At 40.5% G+C, this 27,723-nt stretch overlaps 1 protein-coding gene across 2 annotated transcripts; it reads right to left on the reverse strand.

Moving 5' to 3' along the window:
• Positions 1-1,238: 1,238 nt before the first annotated feature.
• LOC113987072 (sodium-dependent neutral amino acid transporter B(0)AT3-like) lies at positions 1,239-26,189 on the reverse strand. Of its 2 annotated transcripts, XM_027719378.2 has the most exons (12): positions 25,991-26,189; positions 16,798-16,938; positions 15,101-15,238; positions 13,233-13,414; positions 12,718-12,828; positions 7,949-8,061; positions 7,533-7,661; positions 6,725-6,881; positions 5,242-5,446; positions 3,470-3,629; positions 2,839-3,001; positions 1,239-1,766 (listed from the first exon to the last, which is right to left on the reverse strand). In XM_027719378.2, the coding sequence occupies exons 1-12, from the start codon at positions 26,145-26,147 to the stop codon at positions 1,554-1,556; spliced, it is 1,869 nt and encodes a 622-aa protein (XP_027575179.2). In that variant the 5' UTR covers positions 26,148-26,189; the 3' UTR covers positions 1,239-1,553. The 2 variants fall into 2 exon arrangements, with proteins under 2 accessions (XP_027575179.2, XP_039244266.1); XM_039388332.1 differs by lacking the exon at positions 16,798-16,938.
• Between the last annotated feature and the right edge of the window lie 1,534 nt (positions 26,190-27,723).

Raw genomic sequence — 27,723 nt, forward strand, 5'->3', positions numbered from 1 at the left:
AGGCTACAGTTCTGGCATAGGAATTTGGGTCGAGGTCGCATCAGAAGGGCACTGACAACAGAAACACAATGTTCCTGTGAGAGTTGCTCATGCTCAACACGTTTTCTACATGTCTCCTGCAGCTAAACAGTAACTTCAGATAGTGTGTTTCCCTGCTATCATTTGTAGTTGCTGGAGCTGAAAATTGTCTTCTCTCTGAGTCCTGTCCTAGGCTGAACTGCATGTCCAGTGACCCATGAAGTCTCTCCTCTCCTGAATGGGAAGGGGCAGCTCAAAAGTCAACAAGTCTGTGAGTGCATCGCCAGCGACGCAAGATGGATTTGTAGACTTGAAAGTCTTGTATATGTAGTTTAATTATTTTCTCATCTTGTGTCTGCATTGATTGGATGTGTTTTTGTGTAACAACAGAATTCTGACCAGATACTTAAACCTGCTGCATATACTTGCATATGTGATTTTAATGAACATCTAGCTATCTGTGGTCAGAGACATGATTATAAAGTATATGCTTTAGTTTGTATTCTTACCTTTTATATAAATACATGCACAAAATTTAAATTATTTTTTTCGTTATTCATTCTTTTTGGAAGCATTTTTTACTCATAACATTTCAAATTTTATTTGCAACAGGCAGAGTAGTGATTTAAATCTTCCTTGTCATTGTCAAAAGCTTTACGGTGCATAGGTGCAGAACATCAAGAACTCTGATTAGACCTTTGTAACTTGTGGGGTTTCTGTTGACAGAAGCTGTGTTTCCCTGCTGGGGTACCTGCCCCTCTATTGACTTGAAGGGCTGGGGCTGTTGGCGGGCTACCATGGGGCATTGCTGGACATTCTCATGCAGACCATTGGCCAAGTCCACGGCTCTCGGAAATAAAAACGTGTAGCCCAGGCACTTAACTGTTTTGCAGGTGATACTGCTCATCCCACATAGGGGAAGAGCCAGGAGGCTTTGGCCTGGCAACTGCTATACACACAGACTGTTTACCCTGAGCATTTCTTTCTGGCAGGCAGAGTCACAGTGTGCTTTTCATCATTTGGTGTAGACTGATTGGATGCCACTGTTTCTATTCCCATCACTGCTTCAGGAGAATCTTACTGTCCAGGCCAGTTCACAGAATCATGGAATAATTAAGGTTGGAAAAGACCTCCAAAATCATTAAGTCCAACCTTAAGTGGGAGGGAGAGGGGATGATTTCTATCTTGCAGCTTAATTTTTTTTAGTTTTTTTCTTTTTTTTTTTAGATTTAGTATCCCCCTCACACAGCTGCTGCAGCAGCAACCTCCTGTGCATAAGAAGAGTTAAAGCAATGGGGCTGGTACTAGGTTAGTGTGCAGGATTTAGGACAGGATGCAGGAGGGACAATTTTATTAATGTAACTGCAGTGAAATAGGTTGAAATTAAAGGAAACATAGCACTACTGTTTATATAGTAATAGTGATTGGCTGTAAGTGTATGAACTGCATATACCAGGTTGGTTGATAATACCATATGACAGCTCATCGTGCCTAACAAAGGCTTATTTTTGCTTGCAGAGCAATACGATGGGTATTTATTCTTTTGGATGAGGAAAGTTGCTATTAGCCCCCTGACATGAAAATACTTCTGCTGATACAAGGCTTGTGTCCTTGCTTCTGCGCTTTTGTTTGATCAGATGGAAGAGTGCTACCAGAGGTATACACGTGCAGGGAAGGGCAGCTAACAGCACACAGATTGCCTGTACCCAAGGTGGATAAACTTTCTCCTCTTTCATGGGGAAGCCTTCCTATGGAGACAAAAAAGCAAGAGAAAGAAATAATTGGTAGGTACACTTACATTTGCATTTTCTCACACTGCTTTGGTAAGGATAGCAACATTTTACTCTTGGTCAACAATAGCACTCAGTGGCCATGTCCTCTGTAAACCCTTCGAGTCTAATGATGGCTGTAAGTATTTTACAGTTTCAAAGATTTATAGCTGTAATTGTGACACATTACTAGGGATACAAGGATGGCCCAAAGAGTTATCAAACCTTCACCCTCTCTTGATTAAAGTCTGTTTATTCGTGTTAGTATTCAAAGCTTATCTGGTGTCAGCAATGACTGAGCATGTTCTTTGTCAAACAGGCAAGATTTCTGTCAGAGATTTTGAGGGAATGATGGTAAAGCAATTTCTGCAAGTCTGTGGCTGTGGGTTTTATTTGGAATGATACATACTTAATGGCATTTGGAGGAGATACCGATCCTGTGTAATCCTCATACAGTTTAGGGCCAGAATCAATCTCCAAACCCCTACACAGGTTGTTTTTGAGAGGGATCCAAGAAACTGCAGGTGGCATGAGACAGTGACACCCAGATCAGTTGTTCTGAGCATTGACATGACTTTGTTGCTGAATTAACCAACACTATTCTCAGACCACTGCTCCCTTCCTGTCTGCCTGCCAGAAGTACACATTCATATATTCTTCAGGACAGCAGTGATGTTGGTAGTTCTCACTGAGAACTGTTTTCATCCCTGTTTTCATCCTTTTTGCAGTTCTGCTCATGCATTTGTTCTACCTCTGAACCCTATATAGGTATGGAAAGTCTGTGAGACATTTCACTTCAACACTTCTCAGCATTACACACATCTGTAACAAATATGGAGCACATAGTATGTACAACACCTCAAGAAGAGACACATTTTAGTATGTGTAACCTCTTTGCATACTGGAGCCTTCTCATTCTGAGCACTACATCACTTCAGACTGCATTCCATAGGTAAGCAGTAGAGAGCAATGATTTTAAAGGATCTGGTAAGGGAGAAAAATAGATAATTCTTGCTTTTATTAGAGGTTCTGAAAATATTTGGGAACATACATATTTAGGGTTCCAGGCTGCGTAACTTGGCGGCCTCAGCATCTGAAGAGCAACAAAGGCCATGAAGACAATTAGCAAGAGCAGAGGGCTGATAAACCTCCATGTGATTTGCCAGTAGAGATTGAGTTTTCGACCAGTCATCCATTTCACATCTTTACTGAACCTTGTAAAAGAGAGCATGGTTATGATGATGTCAGATCTAGAGTGGTAACAGTTTCACTTTTTATAATTTTCTGTAAGTTTTAAACACACGGTACAGCACCCTAAATCATTTCTATTCCATACCATTCTTTAATAACTCACTATTGACTTGAGTAAATAATAATATCAATGAAGTAGATCTTTACTGATCCCTACCAGAGATCAATGACCAGTTTGCACAGTCAGTTTACATTACCAGAACACCTAGTCTAAGGTTTCTAAGTACAAATAAATTATAATATTTCAGCAGTTCTGTAGACTATTCAAATATTTAAAATAAAAAGGCAAAATTATCAAGGGAACAAACAGCATGTTAGGAAGAAGTCTGAATTAACCAGCACCAAATCAAATCAGGTCAGGGACAAAATTACTGCAACCTGAGTTGTGTTTATGTCTTATGAAAAAAAAATTCCGTCTGTTTCCAACGTACCTTTTAATTTTGTAGACATACACAACTCCAATTACTTCAAAGAAAGCAATGACTAGAAGAGGCACTGAGCCTGCATATCTGTCAAAAATGTCAATCCAGTAACTCCCTGAACCCAGTGTAAAACACAGAGCAATGAGGAAGCTAATTAGACATATTATACCTGAAGAAAAAAAGATATCTTTGTTACTGGAGTATTGAACTTGGTAAGTATATTTTTGTTCTAAATTACTTTTGCTCTTGTTCTAGTAATTTTTATTCTCTCTCCTTCTATGGAGCTACAACAAACTATTTTTACCTTACAGGAGTTAATATCGCTTCCCAAATTCAGTTTTCCCTTGTGTGTTGGCCAAGAGGCACGACTGTTGCAGAAGGAATGCACTTGTGTGACTCAGAACATCCTCCTGTTGTTAATCCTTTAGAAAGCCTGGGCTGTGCTATGCTGTTGCCCAGTGTTAATTTTTGGCTGATGCAGTGAGTTTCAAGTGCCCTGATTTCCATGCAGCCATAGAATCAAAGCACAGGCAGTTGTCACCTCAGAAGTGTAAAGACCCCCTGAATTTCTGCCCCCCATTTCCTCAAAGAGCCCAGAGCTAGAAAGGTGTATGTCCCTTATGTTCCAGTGTGTATGGTTTGTGTTTCAGCACACTCTTCTGTACAGTCAGTTCTGCTTTAGCAAGATTTAGATTTGTGGTAATTGTGTGAAAAGTGGGAAGGAGGGAAAGTGTTGCTGGACGCAGACAGGGGCTGCACATCAGTTTGTATGTCTTCCTAATGTGTTATTAATTTCTTCTGGCTCTGAGATGGCCTTTGGTTCAATTCTGTAAAAAGTTAGCTCCAGACATTTTTTTAATTTTACTTAAGGAAGTTCACAATTGGAAAATCAATTTCAAACTAATATGGTTACCTCATCAGGTTGTGAATAAATTTGTTTCTGCATAAAAAGTTGTAAAATTAAGGATTTAATTTAAATGCCACAGGAAAACTCTAATAAAGGCATGACATCAGTATTTCCCATGAGAATTTAAAAGGGCACATTGTGGAAGTATTAATCCAAACTTCCAGAAATTTTTCTGGACCAATTTTTCTGGACCAGTTTCACAGTAGAATCTCTCGGACTCCCATCAAGCCTGGTTCTTAAGGAGCAGGTTGGGTTCAGTACCCACTTCTGGTTGAAAAGATCCCAGTTGTGGTGCAAGAACAGGATCACACACGCTAGTTCCTCATTTTCCAAGTCGTAATTTTCTACTCTGGCATGTTTATAGTAAATGTGAAACGATCTGTAGTGTCATAAACCTGAATGAGGGGTGAACGACCTCTCCTACAATTGTGACAGAAGTTCATGTGCAGGTGGTTATGGCAGACCAGCCGATGTCATTGGATGCCTTAAAGTGATTTGTATTGGTACCAAAGGCTTAAGGGAAGACAAAGCTCTTCCTGTAGACATCCAAACTGATGTCTACAGCAGTTCAGAGTGAACTTGACTCCAGGAATAGCAATTTAGCGAGCTTCCTCAGACTGAAACGGCTACCTTGCAAACTTAAGAAAAAAGATGGCAAAGGCAATATAATAGTAACCTGACAGCTTCTACCATAACTGCTACCTCATCTCTGTGCTTATCTTCTGCAAACACAGTCCACTGCCCTTACTTACACTGTGAGATTAAGCTAAATTAATATTACGAATTATTAATTCCTCTGTGATATTTACTAAGCAGTTGGTAGCTTGTGCATCTATAAAGAAGCCACCCTCTTCAAACAAAGCAAATACCTTACCAGATAATAACTCTTTAGGTGTTGATTTAGATACAATTTGAAGCTCTAGAAGAGGAGTGAAGACACCCTCGATGTTTCCAAACATCGAAGAAAGGCCCAGGCTGAACAACATTATGAAAAACAGGATGGCCCAGGCCTGGGAGCCTGGCATGAGAATGATAGCTTGAGTGAAAACGATGAAAGCCAAGCCGGTTCCTGATACACTCTGCAGAATTCACAAACAGATAAAAATATGCATTACAATGTCATTTCTCATGCATGAGTAATTATGACACACTTCTGTCCTTCTCTGAAGTCAAGGGTGCTGGTCAGGCTGTGGGGCTCTGTGGCAGCTGCACCTGAGAAAATGTGCAGTGGGGAGTGTTTGTGGGGAGTTTAAATTTTCTATCAGAGGTGTCTAGACAGTCATGGAGCAGAACTTTGGCTTGCACAGAGAGATAGGTGCACAGTAAAGCAGATCTGAGAGTTGTAATTGAAATAGCAATTGTTTTGCTAATGCCATCTTAAGTGTGTTTTTCAAAAAATCTCTGATGGTGCTGGAAAGGAAGAGATGTAAATAAGGATATGATTGTTACACTAGCAGCAAGACAAATGGTGAATTGTTGATTACAAAGGACCCCATAATTGCAAAGGCAGAAAAGACTAACAGGGGAAAAAGCCAATTTCAGACAAATTTCTTTTTATGTACTCTCCCGAGGACAAGGATATTTAAATATAAGCATTGAAAGATACTAATGTTGCCATAATTTGGAAGTAAGATACTTCAAACCGTAAATCAGAAATGGGTGCCATCAGAAGAAGTGAGACAAAACAAACTGACTTGTGTCGGGGCTGGAATGTCCTCCTTGGACTTCTCCATCATGTAAGTAAAATATGGAATGAGGTAGGACAAGTAGACAGAGAAGAAACATCCATGTGTAGTGATAGGGGAAATGTTTTAGGAGGATTAGAAAATAAGGAAAAGAAGAGGATCCTAATGTATTTTGGTGGCAAACAGTGTACATTGTAATAGGTTTTTTGATGCTTTCCTAAATATAGATTTAGGAAATATAGATTTAAGAAGTATAGGTTTAGGAAATGTAGATTTAGGAAGATTCCGAAATATAGATTTGGGAAATTCCCATTCGGCATCCTTTTTCTGTAATCTTTCATCTAGATGTGTGTCCTCTGTTATGCTTATTCCTATAAACCAAAGTACGAATGAGTGTTGTGTCCATGGTAGGCTCCAGGTAGGAGCACCCTTGAAGATTAGTTTTGTGATTATTGTGTGTAATTTTGCATGCTGTAACAGACAGCTTTAAGTTCAAACTACCCTACAATGGTATTGTTATTTCAAATGTTGAAAAATTGATTTGTTCAGTGATTATATATAATATATTCATTACAAGTAGAGCAAAATACAAGCACGTAAAAGAAAAAGGAAGATACCAATCCTTCTACATTATTTTGTTTAAGGATTACCTGTTGGAAGCAGTTATGGTACCTGATCAAGAAATTCTTGAAGGTCACAGCTCTTCAGTTTGAGTCCAGCAATTTTTTCTGGATGTGATGAATTCAGGAAACTGATCCAGGAGGTATAGTTTTGTCGCATGATGCTCTCTTCCGGAAGATCAAATTCATTAATGATACTCATAATGTTCCTGCCAGAGAAGCCAACATAGCATTAGTTTAAATGTTTGCAGATGATGTGACTGGAAATGCTATGCCGTGTATCCAGATGTTACTCAAAAGTTGTGCTTACTTCCTGTGCTGCTTTTTACAATATAAAGGAAAATATTAATTGACAGTTTTTTTATAAAACAGGAAAAAATAGACTATTTAAAGTCGTCTCTTTCAGATACAAACTCTGAGTACTTTATGCAGATGCAGTCTCTAAAACGTTTTTATTTTATCAGGTTCTCCAGGTCATTTCAACCACTCATGTTTAATAACTTAGTGAATCTGGTGGAATAGAAAAATGTGTTGGTTTCTTACTACTTCTAGTGCTAGTCTGAGATTGAGATGTGAACTTTGATGCACTACTTGAAATGGGTATATTTATGTGGTTATGGTTATATATTTATATGGTTATAATTCGTCTTGCTTCTTATGAATGCTACCCTTGACCATTCTTGCCTCAGTGCCATAATACTTTCTGGTTTTACATTAGACTTCTCCATACATGCTTGTCATTCATAGATGCTTTTCCTTTTTATTGAAAATAAATTCTCTAAATGCATGTTTTTCAAATAACGCATTATCTATTTAAGCATTGAAACCACAGTATAACATTGGGAACACAACTTTCTCACCTGTCCAAGCAGTCCCAGTAGGCTGTGGTTGCTTTAAACCCCAAAACAGAAAAGACTGGAATGGAAGCGTAGAGGGATGTCATGCTGTTCACAATTGCTACTGTCACAGCATCCTTTTCACAGTCATTTCTAGGGATAGCATTCAAACAAGTGAAGCAACTTTAAAAGGGCGGTATTTTATCTGTGATTCAGTTATATCTGCAAGCATTTTAATTTTTTAGATTTCCCCCCCCCCTCTTTCTGTGTAGAAGATCCATTTGGCCTTTTAGAAAGACAGCATCTTTTAAGATCCTTTAGAAAAATTAAGATAATTTATAAATATTCTAAAGAAAGAATTTTGAAAATTTAAAAAAAAAAAAAAAGCACAGAATGCAGCAAGAATTTAGCCAGTTTATAAAGGCTGTAGTTCTACTTACTTTGGCAGATTGTAGCTTGAGAATGCAATAAGCCCTCCAAAAGCCAAAGAGAGAGAGAAGAAAATCTGGGTAGCTGCATCAAGCCATACACGGGGATTTTTCAAGGTGTTCAGCTGAAATAATTGGAAGAAATGCATGTATTAGGCTTAAATTAAATTGCTTTTTCTCTTCCAGTTCTCATAGCTCATCTCTTATTTCAGTTCTGAAATTTTGAGGAAATATAAGGGAAAAGAAGAAACTGACAGAGTGAAATTTGAATTTTGATATAAGGGCAACCAACGTCATACAGGGAGCTAAATGAAAAAGCAAGTGGATTACAGAGAATGTTAAGCAGTTTTAAATAGTGGCACTAAGGAATCTTGCCATTGAAATCTGTCTAAAAGAAAGATAAAACATCATCGTGGCTAGGCTTCGCGAATGAAGATTTGGGAAAGATAAAACATAAGTAGTGGGCAAAATGTAAATGTGGTCAATAAATATTAGTTTCCTGCAGAAAGTGGCATGATATATTCATAGCCTACCAGGTGAATTACTTTCCAATCTGTTATCAAGGAGGGGGAATAGAAACCAGTATTTAGTTAAGAATGTTTTAGAAACGAGATGGTTTAAAAGTAATACTGGGACTGCAGAGTATTTCACTTTGTTTTACATCAGTCCGAGTCAAGTCTGCATCCCAGTCTTACAGGACAACTTGTGTGTCTTCCGTGTCCGTCTGATTCTGGTAAATGACTGAGAACGTTTGCAGGAGTGAGAGGTAAGTATGTCAAAAGACCCTTAATAGCATTTTGGGTTTCTCTGCGGCTGGCCCCGGCTTGAAGAGCAGGAATAATGGATTCACCTCAGTGTGGATGGATGCAGGTAATGCCATTACTGCAGATGCCCTCCCCACAGGGATGTCAGTGCTTTGGCCACAGCAGAAGCGGAGTCACCCTTTGTACAATATAGCATAACAGGCAGATATGTGTAACCACTGCTGGCTGAAATGCTTCAGCTTAGGCAAACCTTTCTAGAGGATTAATTTGAAAGATCATAACCAAACCCTCAAAGGCCAGAGTGCTCACTGGCAGGGCCTTGTGCAGATACAGATCTAGATTGCTATCGCAGTGCAGAAACTTGGCACTCACATTACTGTATGACCTTCACAGTTTGATTAAGTGCTGCCAAGTCAGTGCTGACAGATGCAACTCCTGCAAATCTGGATTTTTGGCTGCGGACTTTGGCAGATGAGTCTGGGGATAGTTATGACCGGTGCTAGGTGCAATGCATTTATTGACTCTAAAAGATACTAATCAACCCCCAAACTTGAAGAAATAGCAGGTGGGCAAGCATGCCATGGCAATGTCATTATCTGCTCTTAAGCAAATTATTAAAAATATTATTTATATTTTAAGTAATATGGCATACAGATTTTACAAGTATCTTCAGAAGAAAAAATGTGCTGATGTCAGAAACATGCAGATGAAGATATACAACCAGAATGTCAATGAATGAACACGGGAGTAATGAGGAAAGGAAGTATAATTGCTACCTCATGGGTGGTAAGATTTTTGGATACTGGAACACATGAAACACAGACAGAAATTTTCTTAAAACAGAATTAAAAATTACTGGGTCCCTGTGATGTGTAAAAACTGATGCTTTTCTCATAAGGCCAACAAGTAACACTGTACTTAAAGGCAGCATTTCATTAGAGCAGTGCTTTTGCTCTCCTTAGTACCAGAAACAGTATGGACAGTCCAGGTACCTGGAAAGAAGCTTTAAGTGTCCATGCATAGTAATATATCATAACTGCAAAACAGAGGAAAAAGTTACAAATTGCCTCTGTGGATAGAGGATTTGGTGCCTGTGCTGCCTTTTTCTTTTTCTTGGCTATTCTCACTGCTTGTTAAATAGCTGCAGAGCTCTGGGCACAGGCATCAGTTGCCCAACCAAGTTCTTGGAATTTTTCATTGCCAAGCCTCCAAATATTTACAGTCTCTGAAGCTCTTTCAAATGTGAAAAAGACTGGACAAGGAGACATTTGTTTTCCTGAGCTTGCACAGATGTCCACTGAAGGTGTGCCATGCAGACTCTTGCTGATGCTTGATGGGATCTCTTTTCTGCTGCCTCTCATTACTTATTTTTTTTCAAAAACCTTTCCAAAAGTCTGTTCCAGCTCCTGTGTTGCTTCATCTTTGACAACTTCTGCTTCCCTTCAAGTGTCTGTGAACATCATTTCAGTCTTTTTTATTTTCTTGGCAGCTTCATTTTCCAGGTAGCCAAGAGTTTAGAAAGAATGAGTGAATTGTCAGACTTTTCCATGTCTGAAAGTCAATGAAAAGAAGTATTCATTATTTGTTCTAAAATTTAGGGTATGAAAGTAAGTCAGATGGCAAAAAACCTATGTATTTCTGCATAGCCTGCCACATTTTAAATCCGTATGTGTGCAGTTGTTATTTGTGATATTTTTTAATGAGAACTGAAATACAAACTTAGAAAGTGAATAAACTTAAACAGTGATGGTTTGGAAAAAAAAATTCATTTGGGTGATTATGATCCTGAAACTGGGTAAGATATAACTTTTAGCACTAGGCGTTACTTCTTTCGCAGATTTTCAAGAACAGTGAGGTGTCACAGTTACCAGAAGGTGGATGTGGCAGCTGTCAGAAACTACAATTTGTGCTGCACTGCAAAGTAGGAAAAAAGTTGGAAAATATTGCCTCCGGTGAGTGGAAAATGTCAAGAAGGTTGATTTTATTTATTTATATATTTATTTTAAAAGCAAAGTGAAAAAAGCAGTAGGTGAGCTAATTCTTACTTTATTTTGCTAAAACTTTACCAACTTCCTGCAAAAGACAGGAAAAGAAGAAGGAAACAGCACACACTTAAGAAACACACTTTACAATTTTGTAAGCAAGTGTGGTCTGGATGGATCAGGTAAATCTCTCCCCCCCCCCAAAAAAAAAAACCCAACAAAAAAACCCCAACCCACAAACCAATAGCCCCCCTGTACAACTCACTTCGGGACATTCCTTGTGGGGAAGCATAACAGGAAACACGACTGTGTTTATTGATGGCAGGGGTGGCAATAGTTCCTCATGAAACAGGCTAACAGGAAAGAAAATATTGGTACTGCAGTTATGGGCTAAGGGGAAGAAGAGAGAAGGGCAGTGTTATGCTTACTGTCTTTTGAAGTCCTTGAAGTGCCACAATCCTCCATAGCAGTTGGTGGGTTGGTTTAACAAAGCCATCTGTCTCTCTCTTACACTATAACTTTCTGTGCAATGGCAACACCCATAGCAGGTATCAATTTACCAGGCTGTTGCATCAGCTTTCCCATGTTTGTAGATGAGAACATAGTTTCATCACTAGAACCATCTTCAGATGACTTGTCAAGTATGTCCCCAGGATTTGCTTCCTCAAACTAGCTAACCATTAACTGCAGGTTGACTGCAGATGGATTTCCACTCTGACTTCTGGCACCAGTCTACAAATCCATCCGGTTCTTTTTATGATGATCCGCTCCTCCTTAGCACTGCAATACCTCCAAGCTTTTGGGAATATAAACAAATCTACTTTCTGCATTAAGTTCAGTGTGCAGTGATCCCAAGTCCCAGAGATGCCTGAGCTCTTCCAGAGAAACCCAACAGCCAGGCTGAGACCAAATGACAACAGGCTAAGCCCTGTTCCTGGTTGTGTTGTCTAACCTGCTTTCTTCCTTAAGATGTTGCACCAAGCTTTTATTGTTGCGTCTGGGCCCTAAAAAAATGCAAGTGTATGTCCTGATCATCTGTAATAACCAAGGTTGTCCTTCTTGAGCTCTGGCAGCATTTAGATGGCTGTCCATGCCGCTGGGCTTGCAGAGGGAGGGATAAAGAGATGTCTCCTCTGAGCTTTCTCCTGTTGTTGTCCCTTTCCAGCCTGGCATGTAATATATCTCTGGGCTACCTGACTCATGTTTTCCTTAATGCCTGTTTTCTTGTTGTAGAAAAGGAAAGGGAAAAACCCAGTGCTCCAGTGGTTGGAAGTGCCGCTGTGGCTGCAGAACCAGTGGATGCTCTGAGACCACCTATCAGTGGGTGCTGCTTTCGTCCTCTGCACTCACCATTTCATGGAGCTTTTTAGCACAAAGGCAGAACTGTGAGGATCTTACAGTTTATAGCAACCATTCAGAGGGACAGTCTGACTTTTCATTTGGGAATGCCACTAAGGAGAGTGTGAAAAGGGCCTTCTGAAACGAGGGATCTGGAACTCCCATCCCTTTGAGAAGGTGAGAAAAAATGGGAGAGGCATTCTTCTCTAGCCGTTGTGTCTTTTAGGAACAGCTACGATGGAGGGGAGGAAACTGCAGTTAAGGAGAAACATGGATAGGAGAAAATTACTTTCAACCTTAAAAAAACCCCACTTTGCAGTGTGTAACTCCTCATTAGTTTTCCTTGTGAATTCTTAGAAGATTAAAGTTGTGTAAATTCTATAACCTTGGCATGAAAATCTCATCTTTATCATGTGCTTGTGAAGTTTACTTACACATTCAAGACTGAGGCATCCATAACATACTTAATTTTTTGGTATTTTCTGATATGCTTACTACTGGGTTGTTAAATACTTTGATGCTTTTTTTTTCTGCCGAAGTATATTAAAATACTAAATCACTTTATCTCAGAAAAAAGAGCTTATCTGAGCGCTTGGATAGAGAGCTAGATCAAGAGTTGCTGGAAAATGAGTATACAGTGTGAAATCTGAGGGGGAGAAAAAGGAAAAATATTTCTGACTATGGCAGCAGTACTTACATTAGGGGTGAAGAGGTAAGCCAGACCATCTGTGGCTCCTGGTAGAGTGAGTCCTTGAATAAGGAATATAGTCAGGACCAGGTAAGGAAATATTGCTGTTACGTAAATTGCCTAAAGTAGGAAAGTCAGAAGACAAACAGTTACTGGCAATAACTTCAATAAAACCTCTTTAAATTATTGCAACATATAATCCTAATAATATTTGATAAGACAGCTACAGATGAATACTGCCATCTTTAAAAGAAGCAGGGTGTACTTTTGCATAATATATTTCTGAGAAAACTGCCCTTGAAACTGTGTGAGAGAAGGCTGGTAGAGCAGAAGCATTTACAATGGAGAAAGAGAGAAGCATCATTTTAAGCCACCTGTACTGCTGTTCTGGCTTCGTCGGACAAGGAGCACAGTGAAATGGTGCTAGTGTGGTAAATAGGGAAGGCTTTCCTTGGTGGTAAAAACTCGGTATCTGGAGAGCAAGATGCAAAGGTTGGGGTAATGCATTTCTCTGTCCTGTGTACCTTTCCTGTGGTTTCAATTCCTCGGATGGTGCAGAGATAGACAATTGCCCAGCAAGTTGCTAAGCACAAAATGAGCCACCACTGTAATGTGCCATTCTCAGCGATATCAGGTGTTATGTTCAAAGTCTTCCTATACCAAAAATAATTTACTGCAGTGCTTTCATAGCATTCTTTGTTGAACCCTGAAAAAAAAAATGTGGCAAGTATTAGAATGAATTGTGGACTGCCAAATCAAATTCAGAGGTGGACTTTCTCCACTGTGTAAAGTGCAGCAAGACAAACTCTGTCACATCAGTCTGAGACTCTGAGACTTACTTGAGACCTTCACCAGAACATCACCAGCGTTTCTCCAGGGGATAACTTTCTAAATAGAAACAGTGTTGTATGCAGTGCAAGGTAAAATCTAAATTAATGGCACTAGAGAGTATGGAATTTTTAGCTGTATGTCTGCAAGTTGGTGGAGCCATAACAGGCTTGAGGCACCTGAGGATACTTCTAAGGCCAGGCTCCCCTGGCGATGTCATGGCCCTGTAGTGGGGAAAGACCCAGGCATCAGCCTCTTTGGCTTATGTTTCCAGGAGTTCTGTTAGTGGGAACCTCTAGCCTGCACCCAGGAGAGAGGACATTCCCCAGCCACGTTCTGTGCCTGAAGAAAAAGGAATGGGGAACATGACATACATCACAACCCGTGCTTACCCCTCTGCCTATGAGCAACCTAAATCCCTGAAGAGGGGGTTGACAGAGAATCCTCAGGAAACCCAGTGACCTGCTCTCTTTAACTGGAAACCCGAGTTCCCTGGTTGCTACAGCCCCTGCCATTGCTCTCAACCAGAAATGGGTGTATCCTGAGAACACTCAGTGCATTTCCAAAAGCTGAAGTTACACAGTGTGGCAGCACTGATAGCTGTCCCATAACCAGGAGGTCCAGCACACATCAAGACTGGGGGAGTCTGTGTTCACCTAAGCTTGGTAGATGGGAACAGCTGCTACTTGTCTCAGGAAGCAGCTCCTTGGAGAGAACGTTGCCTTTGTGATGGAGAAGTGCAGGTTCTTCCCATCTTGGCACTGAAATTAAAAAATCTGTCCTTAAGGGATTTCTTCATTATTTTCAAAAAATGCTAAACTAAAAATGCAAGGTTTTGTATACCAAATATTGATTAAATAGTTGATCTGCAAAGCAGGTTTGGAAAACATCTGTTTAACTCCCTAACTGGGACATCTGAACCTGAGAAATGAAAGAATCCTATTTCTTAAGGCCCAAATAATTTTGTCTACTTCTGTAAGAAATATGGGCTATGTCTTATTGTCTTCCTACTCTAGAACAATCCTATGGCCTCCAAAAGAAGATTGACTTCTTTATGTTTTGTCTCTTCACTTAGCCTCTAACTCAGGTTATGGTTCTTGCTCTGCCTGGACCTTGTTTTCTCTCAAACTGAGCAAAAAAGAAAGCTGAAAAACAATTTTAAAGACCTGACATAAGTCCTCCTTGTTCTGCTTAGCTACACTGTCTTTGGTCTTACTAAAGTTTTGTAACAGGTAGCATGACTTTGGTCTGAGCACCAAAGAATCCCACTTTAAGTAGTTATTCTGCTTATTTAGTTATCTTTTTTTTTTTTTTTTTAACACTGTTATTTTGCTTTCCATTTTGAAATCAAGCAAAATGGCTCATGGATTTTCTGGATCTTGTTGTTTCTGTGAGGATGATGAATTTGAGTAGGCTATTGTGACTCTTGGACCTTTTTAATGTGAAATCAAACCAGGACTTGTGCACAACTCAGGGCCAAATCAAATGTGGCTTTTCAGGATTTCTTGGTGAACCCACACTGATGTTTCTGATCCTCCTTTTGCTAGCATGGTGTTGTAGTTACCTGTTCTGTTTGCATTTAGAGGACAAACACTCCAAGGAAGAGGTTCTTGGAAGGAGTTTATGAGATACCACATCACCCAGGTTAAAACAGTGTTGTAGTATAGGCTCACCAGAATGGACACCACCCACGAACCAACACCTGCAGAAAGCACAAGATCTCAGCTTAGAAAAGCTTTGGAAAAAATTGTCAGTCAGTCACAGCACTAGCTCTTGGAAGCTCACACTTCCTATTGTTTCAAGATTTTCTTGTCCATCCTCCCCTGCCCCTCCTAGAGATTTTCCCCTGAAAGATGGGCATTTGTGTCCTCAGTAGCCAAACATTAGCGCACAGTCTCCCAGCTCATCAACCCTGTTCCAAGAATGCTGACACTCTCTACTTACATAGAAGATTAGGATTGAAACCTTTGCCCTAGTACATAATACATTATTTTCTATAACATGGGACAACTTTAATAGTAGAGACCAAAAGAGACTGAAGTTTTACAGCATGCTGTAGCTGCATGAGGCCACTCTTTTGTCCCAAATCATGCACATATGCCCCAAATTGATCTCTGTTTTGCTCCTGTGACAAGGAGGGAAGAATATCACCACATTTTCTGCTCGCTTGTATTTCTACAAAGGACAGGCCTAATTGAAGGATGTGGGCTTAGCTGGAAGCACCACCCCGTTGCTTGGTATTTCTTCCTTATTACCCTTGGCCCTTAGATAACTTCTCTCACCCATCCCTTCTTCTCCCACATGTACCCACAGGCACGGCTGTCAGTGCCAAGCCCATTTCAAGCACCTGCTTAGTGCAGGGCATGATCCAGCAGGGCTGGCTGGAGCATCCAGAGGCTTCTCCTTGCCCTACAGGCACAAGGTTGCTATCTCAAATACCTAGTAGAGTCAATGCTTCAGTCCTCATGGTGGCTGTTCCCAATCACTTCTACAGCCTAACAATTCATGCAGGACACAAGATGTGTTTTTTCAGTGTATATTCAATAAGTAGCAAAGAATTGCCAGTACAGTCCTACACACCAATCTGATGCACACTGCCATGTGGATTGTACCATGTGCCCAGCCGTGTTAATAATGTCCCTTCAGTAGCCCCACTGTGGCCCCCTCTTGTGGAGGGCAGCTTTCCCAGGTGCTTTAAACTCATTAGGAGGTGGCCAGATCCTGTTCCTGGTTTCATGTCTTTCGGTCCTCCCTTCAGTCTGACTATTCATGGACAGAGAAGACTGGCTTCTGGAGGGGCTGTCACGGAGGAGCAAGAAGCACTGTGGGCGGGCAGCCCTTGAGTGAGCACCAAGATACGGTAGGAACAGGACAGTGTTGGCTAGCAGAGCTCACATTCATTATGCTTCCAACAGCAAAGGTTATGAGGTTTGCATTTTAGGCTCCTCTGTGCCTAGAGTAATACCTGATAAGAGCAATACTGAATTATAGAATCATAGATTTGTTTGGGTTGGACATCTTCAACTAGATCAGGTTGCTCAGAGCCCTACCCAACCTGACCATGACAATTTCCGGGGAAACCACCTCTCTCTTGGCCACCTGTTCCAGTATCTCACCACCCTCATGGAAAAGAAATTCTCTCTAATCCTAACACTCATTAATTTTTGTATCTTAAAAAGCATCAGGCATAGGTGTGTAGGAAGTGTGTGCTGGATGGGAGCTCATTTGCAATTCCCTGAGCTGGGACCCAAAGAGACGTACCAACGCCTCCAAGGTAAGGCGAGACAGTGTTCCAGGCACCAATGCTGCCTTTCCTCAGGCACTGTCCTAGGGCCAATTCAAGATGCAACAGTGGGATTCCTTCGAAGAAAAGAGCAATGAAGTATGGGATCAGGAAAGCCCCTGAAAAGACAATTAAGTGCAATTAAGTCACATGATTATCTGCATCTCACTAAAATTACCGTTTGGTCATTAATCTGCTTTATGAACCTAACAAAGTCTGTGTAGGATGAGTAAGGGATCATTTCTAGGGACACTTACCAAATTTGTTACTGGTAATTTTGTTGGTGAAGATGGAGAAGGAAAGACTGGGATGCTTAGTGTTGCAGGACACTTCTCCTCAGGCATTTCTACAGCCCATTATAAGTATTTCACTCACGATTTAATCCTTTTCCCTTTCTTTTAAGCATCTTTTGTCCCCATTCTCATAAAGAACAAGGATTTGCCTGTCCCCTATACCATCTGTTTTCCCTTCAGTGCATTGGCTTATTCCCCTTCTTAAAGCTCTCAGGCATGTGCTCCTCCGTCTTCCACTGCTAAAGCATGATTTTGTGCTGGATACCCCCAAGAGACCAGGTTGCTTTATTACATGAAGTTATGCTCAGAGCACAGAGCCTCTGGCTAATGAAAAACTGAAAGCAAGGCTGAAGTTTTTCTGTTAGACATGGGGGCAACAAAACCCAATTTCTTCCCAGTTTGTATCCTTTACATCTTTCCTGTTTTTCTCACAGCATCTCCTTTGGGCCAGAAGCAGCACATGCTGTTGGTTACCTGTGGGAAGGGACCAGTCCTGCCAGCAGCCTGATTATTTCCTGCTAAACTGTGTGCAATTCCTTGTTTCCCACACCTGCCCTCAGAAAGGACATGGGTTTGGGTCTCCCTTCTTTTGTACAGATACTGATTTTTATGAGACCAGGAGAAGTTCCATCAGGATATTTATACCACCTGCCCAGATGTCCAATCAAATTGAAATGGTGTAATAGATTGAAGTTTATTGCCATGACCAACAACCACTGTGACCACGAAGCCTCTTTTCTCCGGGGAAACAAAGACAGAAGTCCTGCCTCAGCCACCTCCCAGTCCTCCTACCAATGTGTACTGACTCTATGCTCCTCATTGCTTTGTCAATAAACCTGTGCCTTGTTCTACCATTTCTACTTTGCCTCCAAATCTCGTATCTGAGTCTGCTCAGCTCTGCTCTTCCAGCTCTGGAAACTTTCTCCTCTCCCTCCAGGTTGGCAGGGAGATCAGCCTCACCATCCCCATCTGAGAGAGCAGAACAGGGTAGCTCTGCTCTATGCTCAGTCTTCAGCCCTGAGAGGGAGGTTGGGGAATGCAGAAGGATTTGCCCTCTCCACCTGGAGTGGCGCCAGGATTCTGCAATCACTGGTTATTTAGAAAGGCTGGGCAGATAAATCTAATCACTTAGGCTAGTGTTGTATTGCAGTAACTTCACTACCTATTGCTAGGAGCTGCAATAAATACATACAACATCCCAAGAAGGTGTGGTGTCGAATGGTTGAGCCTTCTATCAAAAAATCAGCAGGATTGGAGGACTGTTCTTAAATTGCCAAAGGTGGAAATAGATGTCTTGCCTTATGACCTGAACTCTTAAGATGTTTTTAACTGCTAAGAAGCAGATTTGAAAAAGGAGTCTCACAGTTAATTCCCAGTATGTTAAATCCTTGATTTGGATCCTTGGTACCCCTGCTCAGTAGTCCTTGTCCTTGGAGGAAGCTCCAAAGTGGCTGTTACAAACTCCCCCCTCCAAGAGAGATTTACGGAGGGACTTAAGGACCACAGTAATTTGTTTATTTTTATTTGCCACCTGATGAAATCTCACCTGGAGCTACTTATCAAAGCTCCCATGTAAATGTGAAGGAATTTGGAGGTCCCTTCCACAAGAACTCAGTAATCTCTTGCCATGCTCAGTTCTGTGCTCTGCTTCAAACCTGCTGCAGTATCCCTCTCCACAGCACACCTGACAGCCCAATGCCTTGGACTGGCCCCTGAGAAGAGCAAAATATTCAGGCAAGTGACCAGAGCACCACAGTATGGAGCACTCTACTTCTTTGTCCGGCTGCCTGGCCATACACCAGCTCTGGGCAGTAGCTGTCTTGCTGCAATCCACACAGTGCTGAGGCCTTGCTAACAGAGCACTCCATAAGAGCCCAACCTATCTCCCATATCATATCTCCTGGGAAATAACTATGTAATAATTAGTGCAAACTGCCCTCTGTTATCTCTCTCCCCTTTTCTGTTTGCTAGTTGAGCCAGTGACAGCAAAGCATTTAGACATTCTGCTGATAAAAACCTGTTTACTTTGTGCAGGCTTGTGTGTACCTCCAGGCATATTTACAGCGTGGCAAAACGCAATGTCACACTTGGAAAGAAGATACTGGTTTTTCATGAGAACACTATAAAAAATCTGCTATCGGCAAATATGAAAATATGGCAGAAGATTTGGTTAAGAAGAAATAGTTTATGAAGCCAATCTTTCTCGAATCTAATTGAAGTAAACAGCTTGTAGTGTAAAATTAAGTTTCCAGTTATTCATTCCTTTGCATTACCCTATTTTTAGGCAAAAAGAAAATAGTCAGGAGAAGGACAGTCAGCCTGCTGAAGCACTTGAAGCTTACTCTTTTCCACAATAAAGTTCCCCACCTACAGCAAAACCAGAAATGCATTAACACAAAGGTATCATATATGGAATAGTGAGTAGGAACCCTCTAATACTGTATACTCAAGGGCTCTGTTTAATAGAGAGAAGAGGACATACAAGAAGGCAAAATTTAAGCACCGTTTTTTAAAAAATGCACTGAGAAATCTAACAGTGGAAAAAGCAAGCAGAAAATCCAAGGAGCAGAATGAATCAGCAAGCTGGTACCTAACACACAGCAGATATCACAAACCAGAGCATTCAAACACAGGCACAGCAAAACCCCATCAGAACCCATATGATGCGTAGCACAGGCACAGGAGAAACTCTGTAGATTTGGCTTCCATGAGGCATGGGAGAAGGAAATCTTAGCAGAAACAATCATAAAACACTAGTAACAAATTATCCTGTATCTGGACATTCTAGGTATATTTATATCTATATATTCTAGATCTATATGCTCTACAATGAAAGGAAAATAAACTACATAAGAAGCAAGCCAGGGATGGGGGAACCTCTTTTAAAAAAGGTTTATTTTCAGTAATTTTTTCCTCTCAAAATATGACTAAGAAAATGATAGTGATGAAGTATTTTTAAGTACTTTTAAAGTCTGGAGAAACGCCCATAAAAATTGAGAGTATTGCCAGAGCATGATTTAGTTGCATCCCTGAGGCATGACCTAGGAAAATTTTAGTCTACATCACTCCTTCTGTCAGAAAGACACTGAAGATTCATAAAGCAAGTAGATACATGAAGTACTAAAAGAAGGTCAAGGGGAAGGGGGAAACCCAGTTCAAAGTCTATGAGAGTTAAAAGTTATTTTGGAAGGAGATCCTGCACAAGGGTGCCACAAAGCTTTGGAACAATCCCTGTGCACATGAGAAGGCACAGAAAGCCTTCAAGAATTTTTCGAATCAGGCTATCAACAACTGCAAATACTGGACACACTGGTGAGCTGGTTCCATTAAGAATAGAGTCCCAAATGACAAGGAGCACCAGTGTGTGACACAATTGGTGAAGAACCGCTGGAGTGGAGGTAGCTCCACAGTCGCAGCAGTAGAGAAGAAAGGACCTGGTGCACTCAAGATACACTGAGGGTTTTTAACCTGACCCCTTGATCGCAATGCACAGGCAACTGCTCAACCATATTTAGCAGAATGACACTTGAAGAGCACGATCTTTGTTATATCACCTGCACATGACAATCTGGATGAGAAGTGCTATGATGCAGCCTGGGGAGAGCTGCTGATGCACCACAGGGCAGAATGACAAGGAGGGTCAGGAAGGAGCACAGTGTAAAGTTGGTTCACATCAACCAGCAAAACAGAGTGAAAGAACCTAACTGGGTTTGCAACTTCTTAGAAAGAGAGACCAACAGACCTGACTAGTGGAAATGTAAGGCAGCTTGAAGAATCAGCCAGGTGACCTCCTGATCTACATATACCAAGGTCAGCAGAAATCGATGAGTCTCAGTGAGAAGCAGAGAAGAAAACCTAGTAGCTTTGCTTGATGATGGGATACTAAGGAAGACTTCCTAAATGTTGGAGAAAAACTTGCAGGAACTGACCCGTGTGTTCAATTTTGCATCTTAGCAGTGCTTGTGGATCAGCTTGCAGAAGAAAGGCAAGCGATTTGAAATGATGATCTAAAGACACAAAAACATTTGAAAGGGCAGAACTTGAATAATAACTTTCCTTCAGATAGAGATTTAGCAATAGAAAAAATAATTATGATAAAGACTGAAATGACCTGGAAAGTGTAAAAACAGTAACTTCAAATGCATCTGTAGAGTCTGAAAAGTTCAGAAAGCACATCTCAGTGTGATACAATGCAACAAGAATTCAGAGATCCACTTTACTGGTTCTGTTGGTACATAGGAGGAAGGGCAATAGATGCACTTTTCCAAAATGCTGAGGACTTAATGGCAAGATACCTACGGCAATTTGTGTTTTACCTACAAGAAATTGCAGTAGGTGGTAATTACTTGTTCAGATACAGAGAAAAAGCTATTAGCTATTGAAAGGGGATTATCAGACCCGTCCCATTTTCTCTATGGGAGTTCAGCTGAGCAGTGTAGTAAACACAGCAAGGAATCACATCAAGACGTGGTAGGAAAAAAGGAGCAATTTAATTACACTCACTCCTCTCTCTAGAAAATGTGCTTCATGACCTTTATTATGTCTTCTGCACGTGCCTCAATTCAGATGAAAAGTATGAGCTAGTATAAACATCATATTTGTGCAGCATATTTATGATGGCACTGATTTTGACTTGCAAGTCACATTGTACACCTTACAGACTCTGAGATTTGGCAGGGTTGAATTTCCCCTGTAAATTACTATATTTCCTTGAGCAACACTGAAGGAGCTAAAGCTGAGTCCAGAAATCCAAGGGTGCAATAGCCATTTCAAACAAAAACATGTAACACCCATAGATCAACTTATAAAATAATCTTGGCGAACTTCCTTTGAAATACTCATGACTAAAGGATGCAAGCAAGCCGCACTCACTTGCACCGGCCTGAGCTGTAAAGGGCAAACAAATATAACAAACTGTGAAAGGATCAACTCCAAATGTCACAGCTTTACACCAAGGACTTGAGCTGAACACGACAAGAATCCAGAAAATTAAGTTTGTTGCTTGCTGTAACACAATTTTTCTGTCAGAGAGTGAACTGTTTTGCACTTCCCAACATACTGTGTTTGGGTTTGTGTGTCTTTACAGTATCTTCCAGGTATACATGTTGTTCCTCTTGGGTTTTGTTTTCTTTCTGAGGACACAGTGAGCCGGGCATTTAGCAGCAAGTCATAGTTCAAGTTTGAGCAAAAGGTCAGGTAGGGTTATGAAAATCTGTAAATGGTTGCCCCAGAAGTAAACAGTTCTCCCTTTTTACTATGACTGTAGTGTTTATGCGTATTTCTTTTCCTAGAAAGAAACTGTATTTTATATTGAAGTTATTTTTTCAGTCATCTTATAGGCTCAGGCACATTTTTAATGCCCATGAGCTAGGCAAGCATATACTAGCGAAAACTGAAAGTAAACCATTGCAGTCAGTTCAGCTAGAACTGTGATGATTTTTCTGAAGTATACTCAGATGACTCTATGTGTACACATATAGCTATATGACTTGTTAGTGTCTCAATATATACTGAGTCAATATACACTTGTTAGTGTCTCAACAATATACTGGGCTTTTTAGAGACTTCTTTTCAATCCCAGTTGCCTGGGAACATTTGTGTTTGTCTGCACTGACTGTGGCAAACAACCTTCATACCCATTAGTCATGAAAAGTAAATAACTAACTTAACTCAGGCAATAAATCCAAATAATCAGTAACGGCAGCAGGTGATAAATGTCAGCAAAACTGATATTATATTAGATACGAGTTACTGAGTAACACTAATGTGCAATGAATCAGGTCCAGAGGTCTGATGGGAACAGCTGACATGAGCCAAAAACGCAAGCACTTGTTTTCATCTCTTGTTTTTTAAAACATGTAGAAATGAGGAAAAGTACATTGCCTAACACTTAAATACTTGGATATCACCCGAACCAGCTGCGAAACTGCACCACAGAAACTATTCAGCCTTCGAGCATGTCTATGCCATATCCATACCAGGTTTAACTGCACTTATGACTGTGGCTGCAGGCACAATCCACTGCAGCTCTCAGGGCTCCTAGTTAACTGTTCTCTCCCACTGCTGCTGTTCTCTCCCACGTTCACATCTTCAGATGCACACAAACAGGATTTATGCTCCAGTACTCCTGAAAATCTATCAGGCTTTTGCGTCTGAGTTGTTTACTTTCAAAAATGCAACCCCTAATCACATCACTGCCTTAAACTAACAGAAGAAAAATGCAACTACCTTATGCACTAGTGTAAAACCAACAGCTCTGTCTTCTCAGTGATCTTCATGACCCACTCAACTTTTCCAATGTCATCTCTTTGGGATATTCACAAACCCCACCACACTTTATTACAGGGTTCATCCTGCTGTTGAGCTCTTCGAGCCCTTTATTGAGGCTGAGTGACCAAACACTGGCTGCACATCCATACATTGACCTTAAATCACCACTGTCTTGTGCCACTGTTTGTGATGATGTTTACCATTACTGAATCTGATAGCTATTTTAAACTGATTTTTCACTGGCAACATTACTATTCACAGAGCAAAAGAGCAACTCAGCCTTTATCCCTGCAGCATTTTCCTATTTTTATTATCTTTAAACCTTCTCTAACCCCCGTATTTTTTGTCCCAGCAGTTCCTGTGGGAAATATCAGAGATCTGGAGCCAGATAACACAAGCAAACAGACTTTCTGAACACTGTTCAGTCCATTAGACAGGTCACCATGGGTCTCCTTGCAGTCGATCTCACACTTCTCCTGGAATGGTGAGATCTGTAGGGCAGGGATGCAGGGGATCCCAGAAGGGAGGATGGATGAGAGAGATCAAACCACAGTAACAGGTGAGCATTGCTGTCTTCTGAAGCAAGGCTGGGATCTGAAGATACTGAAAAACTGTTGGCCAAAGCTGCTCCCCCACCTCCAGCATGGAGAAACAATGACTGGTGCTTCATGGGAAGGTTTGAGAGCCTTTTTAGAGTCAGTAGCACAATATTTCATCTTAATCTAGATTTGCACAAAACTCTGAAGCACAAATTTCATGCAGCCTCACGCAGTTGGTGGCCCCAGAAGCAGCTCTGTGCAATGAGAACTGCCTGTGAGTTTCAAACCTTCCACTGAATGCTTTGTGTTAATCATTCATTACATTACAAAAATATCATATTATGTTAACTTTATTGTGTTATTTGTTAATACTGTACATGTCTTCCTTAGCTTTGCAAGACTGAAAGGCCATCTGGGATGCTGTAGAGTATTTGACCTGCAGTTCCTGCTCCAGAACATTTTCATTGCAGGTCTCATGCCATATCTGCTATGGGGATGTCTCTCTAAAGGTCTTTATCATGTCTCATTAATGCAAGCATCAGCAACTGAAATGACTGGGTTTTTTCCAGTCATTCCCATGGACAAATGCAGAGAAATAGTGTGAACCTATGGCTTTCTAGCCACCCAGTTATGGCACTTCTCTAAGGGAATTTCACTGGGTTTCTCATCTTGAAAATAAATAATGGAAACCACCAAAACTCCTGGGAGGAATCTAATCTACTGCATCTTGTCTTTCATTATTTATATTTGTGTAATTGTAACTTTCAGCTGTTACATATTCAATGTTAAAAAGCTCCCTGCCACCAAAATAATTTCCATTTTCTTGTTTAAAGACTATGATAGACATACTTTTTCATTTTCAATTTCATTACCTAAATAGATTGAATTCTTAAATTGTTTCTTGTCCCACAAGTTTTCCAGCCCTTGAATAATTGTTGGGGCTTGTCTGCATTTTGTCTAATTTTTCAAGTTGACTTAGAAAAGTAGACTTTCAGAAAAAGTCAGAGATTCAGAAGCTGACTTAGTATTGGTAGCAGTATCTCTACCTACTTCCTAGTGCTCTGCTTTTATATGCCAAGATTCCTTCTGTTGATACAACCTGCTGTATCTCATTCATTGAGCTGCTTACCAGAGTCCCTAAGTAGCTACTCCTTTCTGAAACACCTTCCATTAAAGGCAACATCCACTCTTGGTTCCTTGGTTGATTGTAATATATGTAGTTCACCAAGAAATACAGATACCTTAGTAAAACAAGCTTGGATTTAATAATGTTTTCTGTCATTTGACAGTTTCTCCAGGTTTGAATTTTCTGTTTCTCCAATTAATTGAAAGATAACAAATAATATTGGGCTGAAACATTTTGCTGTCTCACTCTGCTTTAGACAGTGGCAGATTTCAAAAGCTACTGTGGATGGTGAGTTACCAAGCACTCTTTTCTGATCCATTTATATATACCAAATTGTCTGATTCTAAAGCAATTCTTGGTGGAACTGGTGCCCAGGAACTGGTTTGGGCACCTGTCCACACCACCTGACAGGCTCCTGCTGCTGTTCTATCAGCTGAGCATTTTAAACAGCCTCTCAGACATCGAAAAGCACAATTTAGTTTTCTGCAGGGACAGGTCCAGATGATGAGGTAGCTCCTAAGAGCATCAGAGAAGGAATGGCTTGCTCACCTTCCCAATGGAAAACTCAGTGGCCATTTGGCTGGGCGTCAGTTCGCTCAATCCTCCCTAGGACTTCTCGCTTCTCCTTAAGGTAGCCAGTTGCAGGTTCAGTCTCCTGGTCCCATTGGGACTGTTGTAGTAATGTAAAAACTTTAAAATAGCCTTTTCTGAGAGCGAGCATCAGTCAGGTCTTCCTAAACAAATGCATCCTTTTAAAATGAAATATACTTCTATAGAAAAAGCTAATCTAACTAGAGCAAAACATTTATGAGAATTAGATAGTTTTTTTAAAAAATGTGATGTAACTGATACAAATTATATAACTTCCATACCTCTCAGAAGTCAGTACAATTATATTAGAATTGCAGTGTAATATTTTGGCAAAGTCTCATTTCAATCTTACCGCCTCCATGTATCTGACACAAGTATGGAAATCGCCACACGTTCCCCAGACCAACAGCAAATCCGATACAGCTTAAAATATACTGGAACTTATTGTCCCACTTGGGTCTGCCATCTTCTTTAGGGATTTCAGGTGTTGCTGATAAATCTTTTGACATTTTAATGAAATATCCTTGGCTCCTTAGCCCCTTTCCCTATAAGATGCTTTTGAAGATGCTTCAAAACCTGTGTATCCTACAGGTTTTATGTAGGGTGACAGGAGGATCCTGGAAGAGAGGTGGAGCTCTCTTTTTATCTGATACAAAGGAATGTATCATTGCCAAGGCTGCAGTTTAAAGACAAAACTAGGAATTGTTATTATATAGTTACCACTCTTGCGTTTTTGCAGCTCCTTCTGTAGTTAGAGAGTTTGGGAATATGTTGTTAATGGGTAACTTGGGATCAAACAGGTTTTTATTTTCTGTTCTCCTTCTGTTCTCAGAATCTGTCAGAGAAGTGTGACACTGAATATAATTAAAAAGAAACCTTTACAACAGACTAATTAAAACTGTAAAATACTGGTAAAAATCTGTGAATAAAATGTTGCCATTTCCTTTACTAGTTTGCTAATAGAAGTAAATGAATGAAGGCACCTTTGCAAATTCAAAAAGTCAATTAGGAAGAAAAGCAAGAAAAATTAGACCTTGTATGTTCAGACATAAGAATTTGGTCCATTTTTACAGTAGCTGCTAGAAGTTTCACTTCCCACTTGTCAATGAATCCCCAATGACTATTTTATTGTTCATTAAATAGTTATTGACGAATGCAAGAGCTGAATACTTTTCTTCAATTGAAAGTATGTGAGAATATTTTTCTGTTTTCTTTCAGTTATACCAAGATTTTGCTAGTTTGCAAGCTGAATCAGTTCATTCCACACTAAACAGAGCAGCCAGTCTGCTTGCTTTGTTCAGTAAATCAACACTTTGTGGCTGGATTACCCTCTTGAAATGGGAAGAGTATCTAAGTGAAGGTGAATTGTTTTCTCCAAAATAAAAGCCCTGCTCTGGAGCTAAGTACAAAAATATGGTCAAGTTGCAGATTATGCAATCAGAAGCCAGTTTCAGATCTAGGCTACACGAGCCTTTCCAGGCTGGTACAGCTCATTCTGCTTGCAGCTCTGCAAATATCCAGATCCATAGATGGAGCAACTCAACTTGCCAGTCTCTTATCAAGATTGTCTCACAGGCCACACGAGTCTGTGTCTGCAGTGAAGCTTGGCAGCACTTACACAGCCATGGCACCCACCACCATCGCCCCGGCCGCTGCCGTACTTCCAGTCAGGAATGTGCCTCATGCTGTACTTGGGCCCTTCTAGCAAAATGCTGAATTCCACACCTGCCACCTACAGCCAGACACTTAAATTCAGTTTTATCCATTCGTGGTGGCTGATCTTTTTATCAGCAGAAAAATCTGACAAAAAATGTTTTTCCCATTAAATAGTAACATCTTTAAATAGTTTAAATAATTACATTTGAGTAACTAAAAAAATGGAAATTGGAATGGAAATTATTTTGATCATTCAAATTCTCTGGAACAGGTTGCCCAGAGAAGTTATGGATGCCCCATTCCTGAAACCATTCAAGGCCAGGCTGGAGGGGGTTTGGAGCAACCTGGTCTAGTGGAAGGTGTTCCTGCCTGTGGCAGAGGGGTGGAAGTAGATGATTTTAAGGTCTCTTCCAAACCAAACCATTGATT

This window comes from Pipra filicauda, unplaced genomic scaffold (assembly GCF_003945595.2).
Source record: "Pipra filicauda isolate LSUMZ 115617 unplaced genomic scaffold, ASM394559v2 scaffold631_size203912_pilon, whole genome shotgun sequence".
In the NCBI taxonomy this organism is placed as follows: domain Eukaryota; kingdom Metazoa; phylum Chordata; class Aves; order Passeriformes; family Pipridae; genus Pipra; species Pipra filicauda.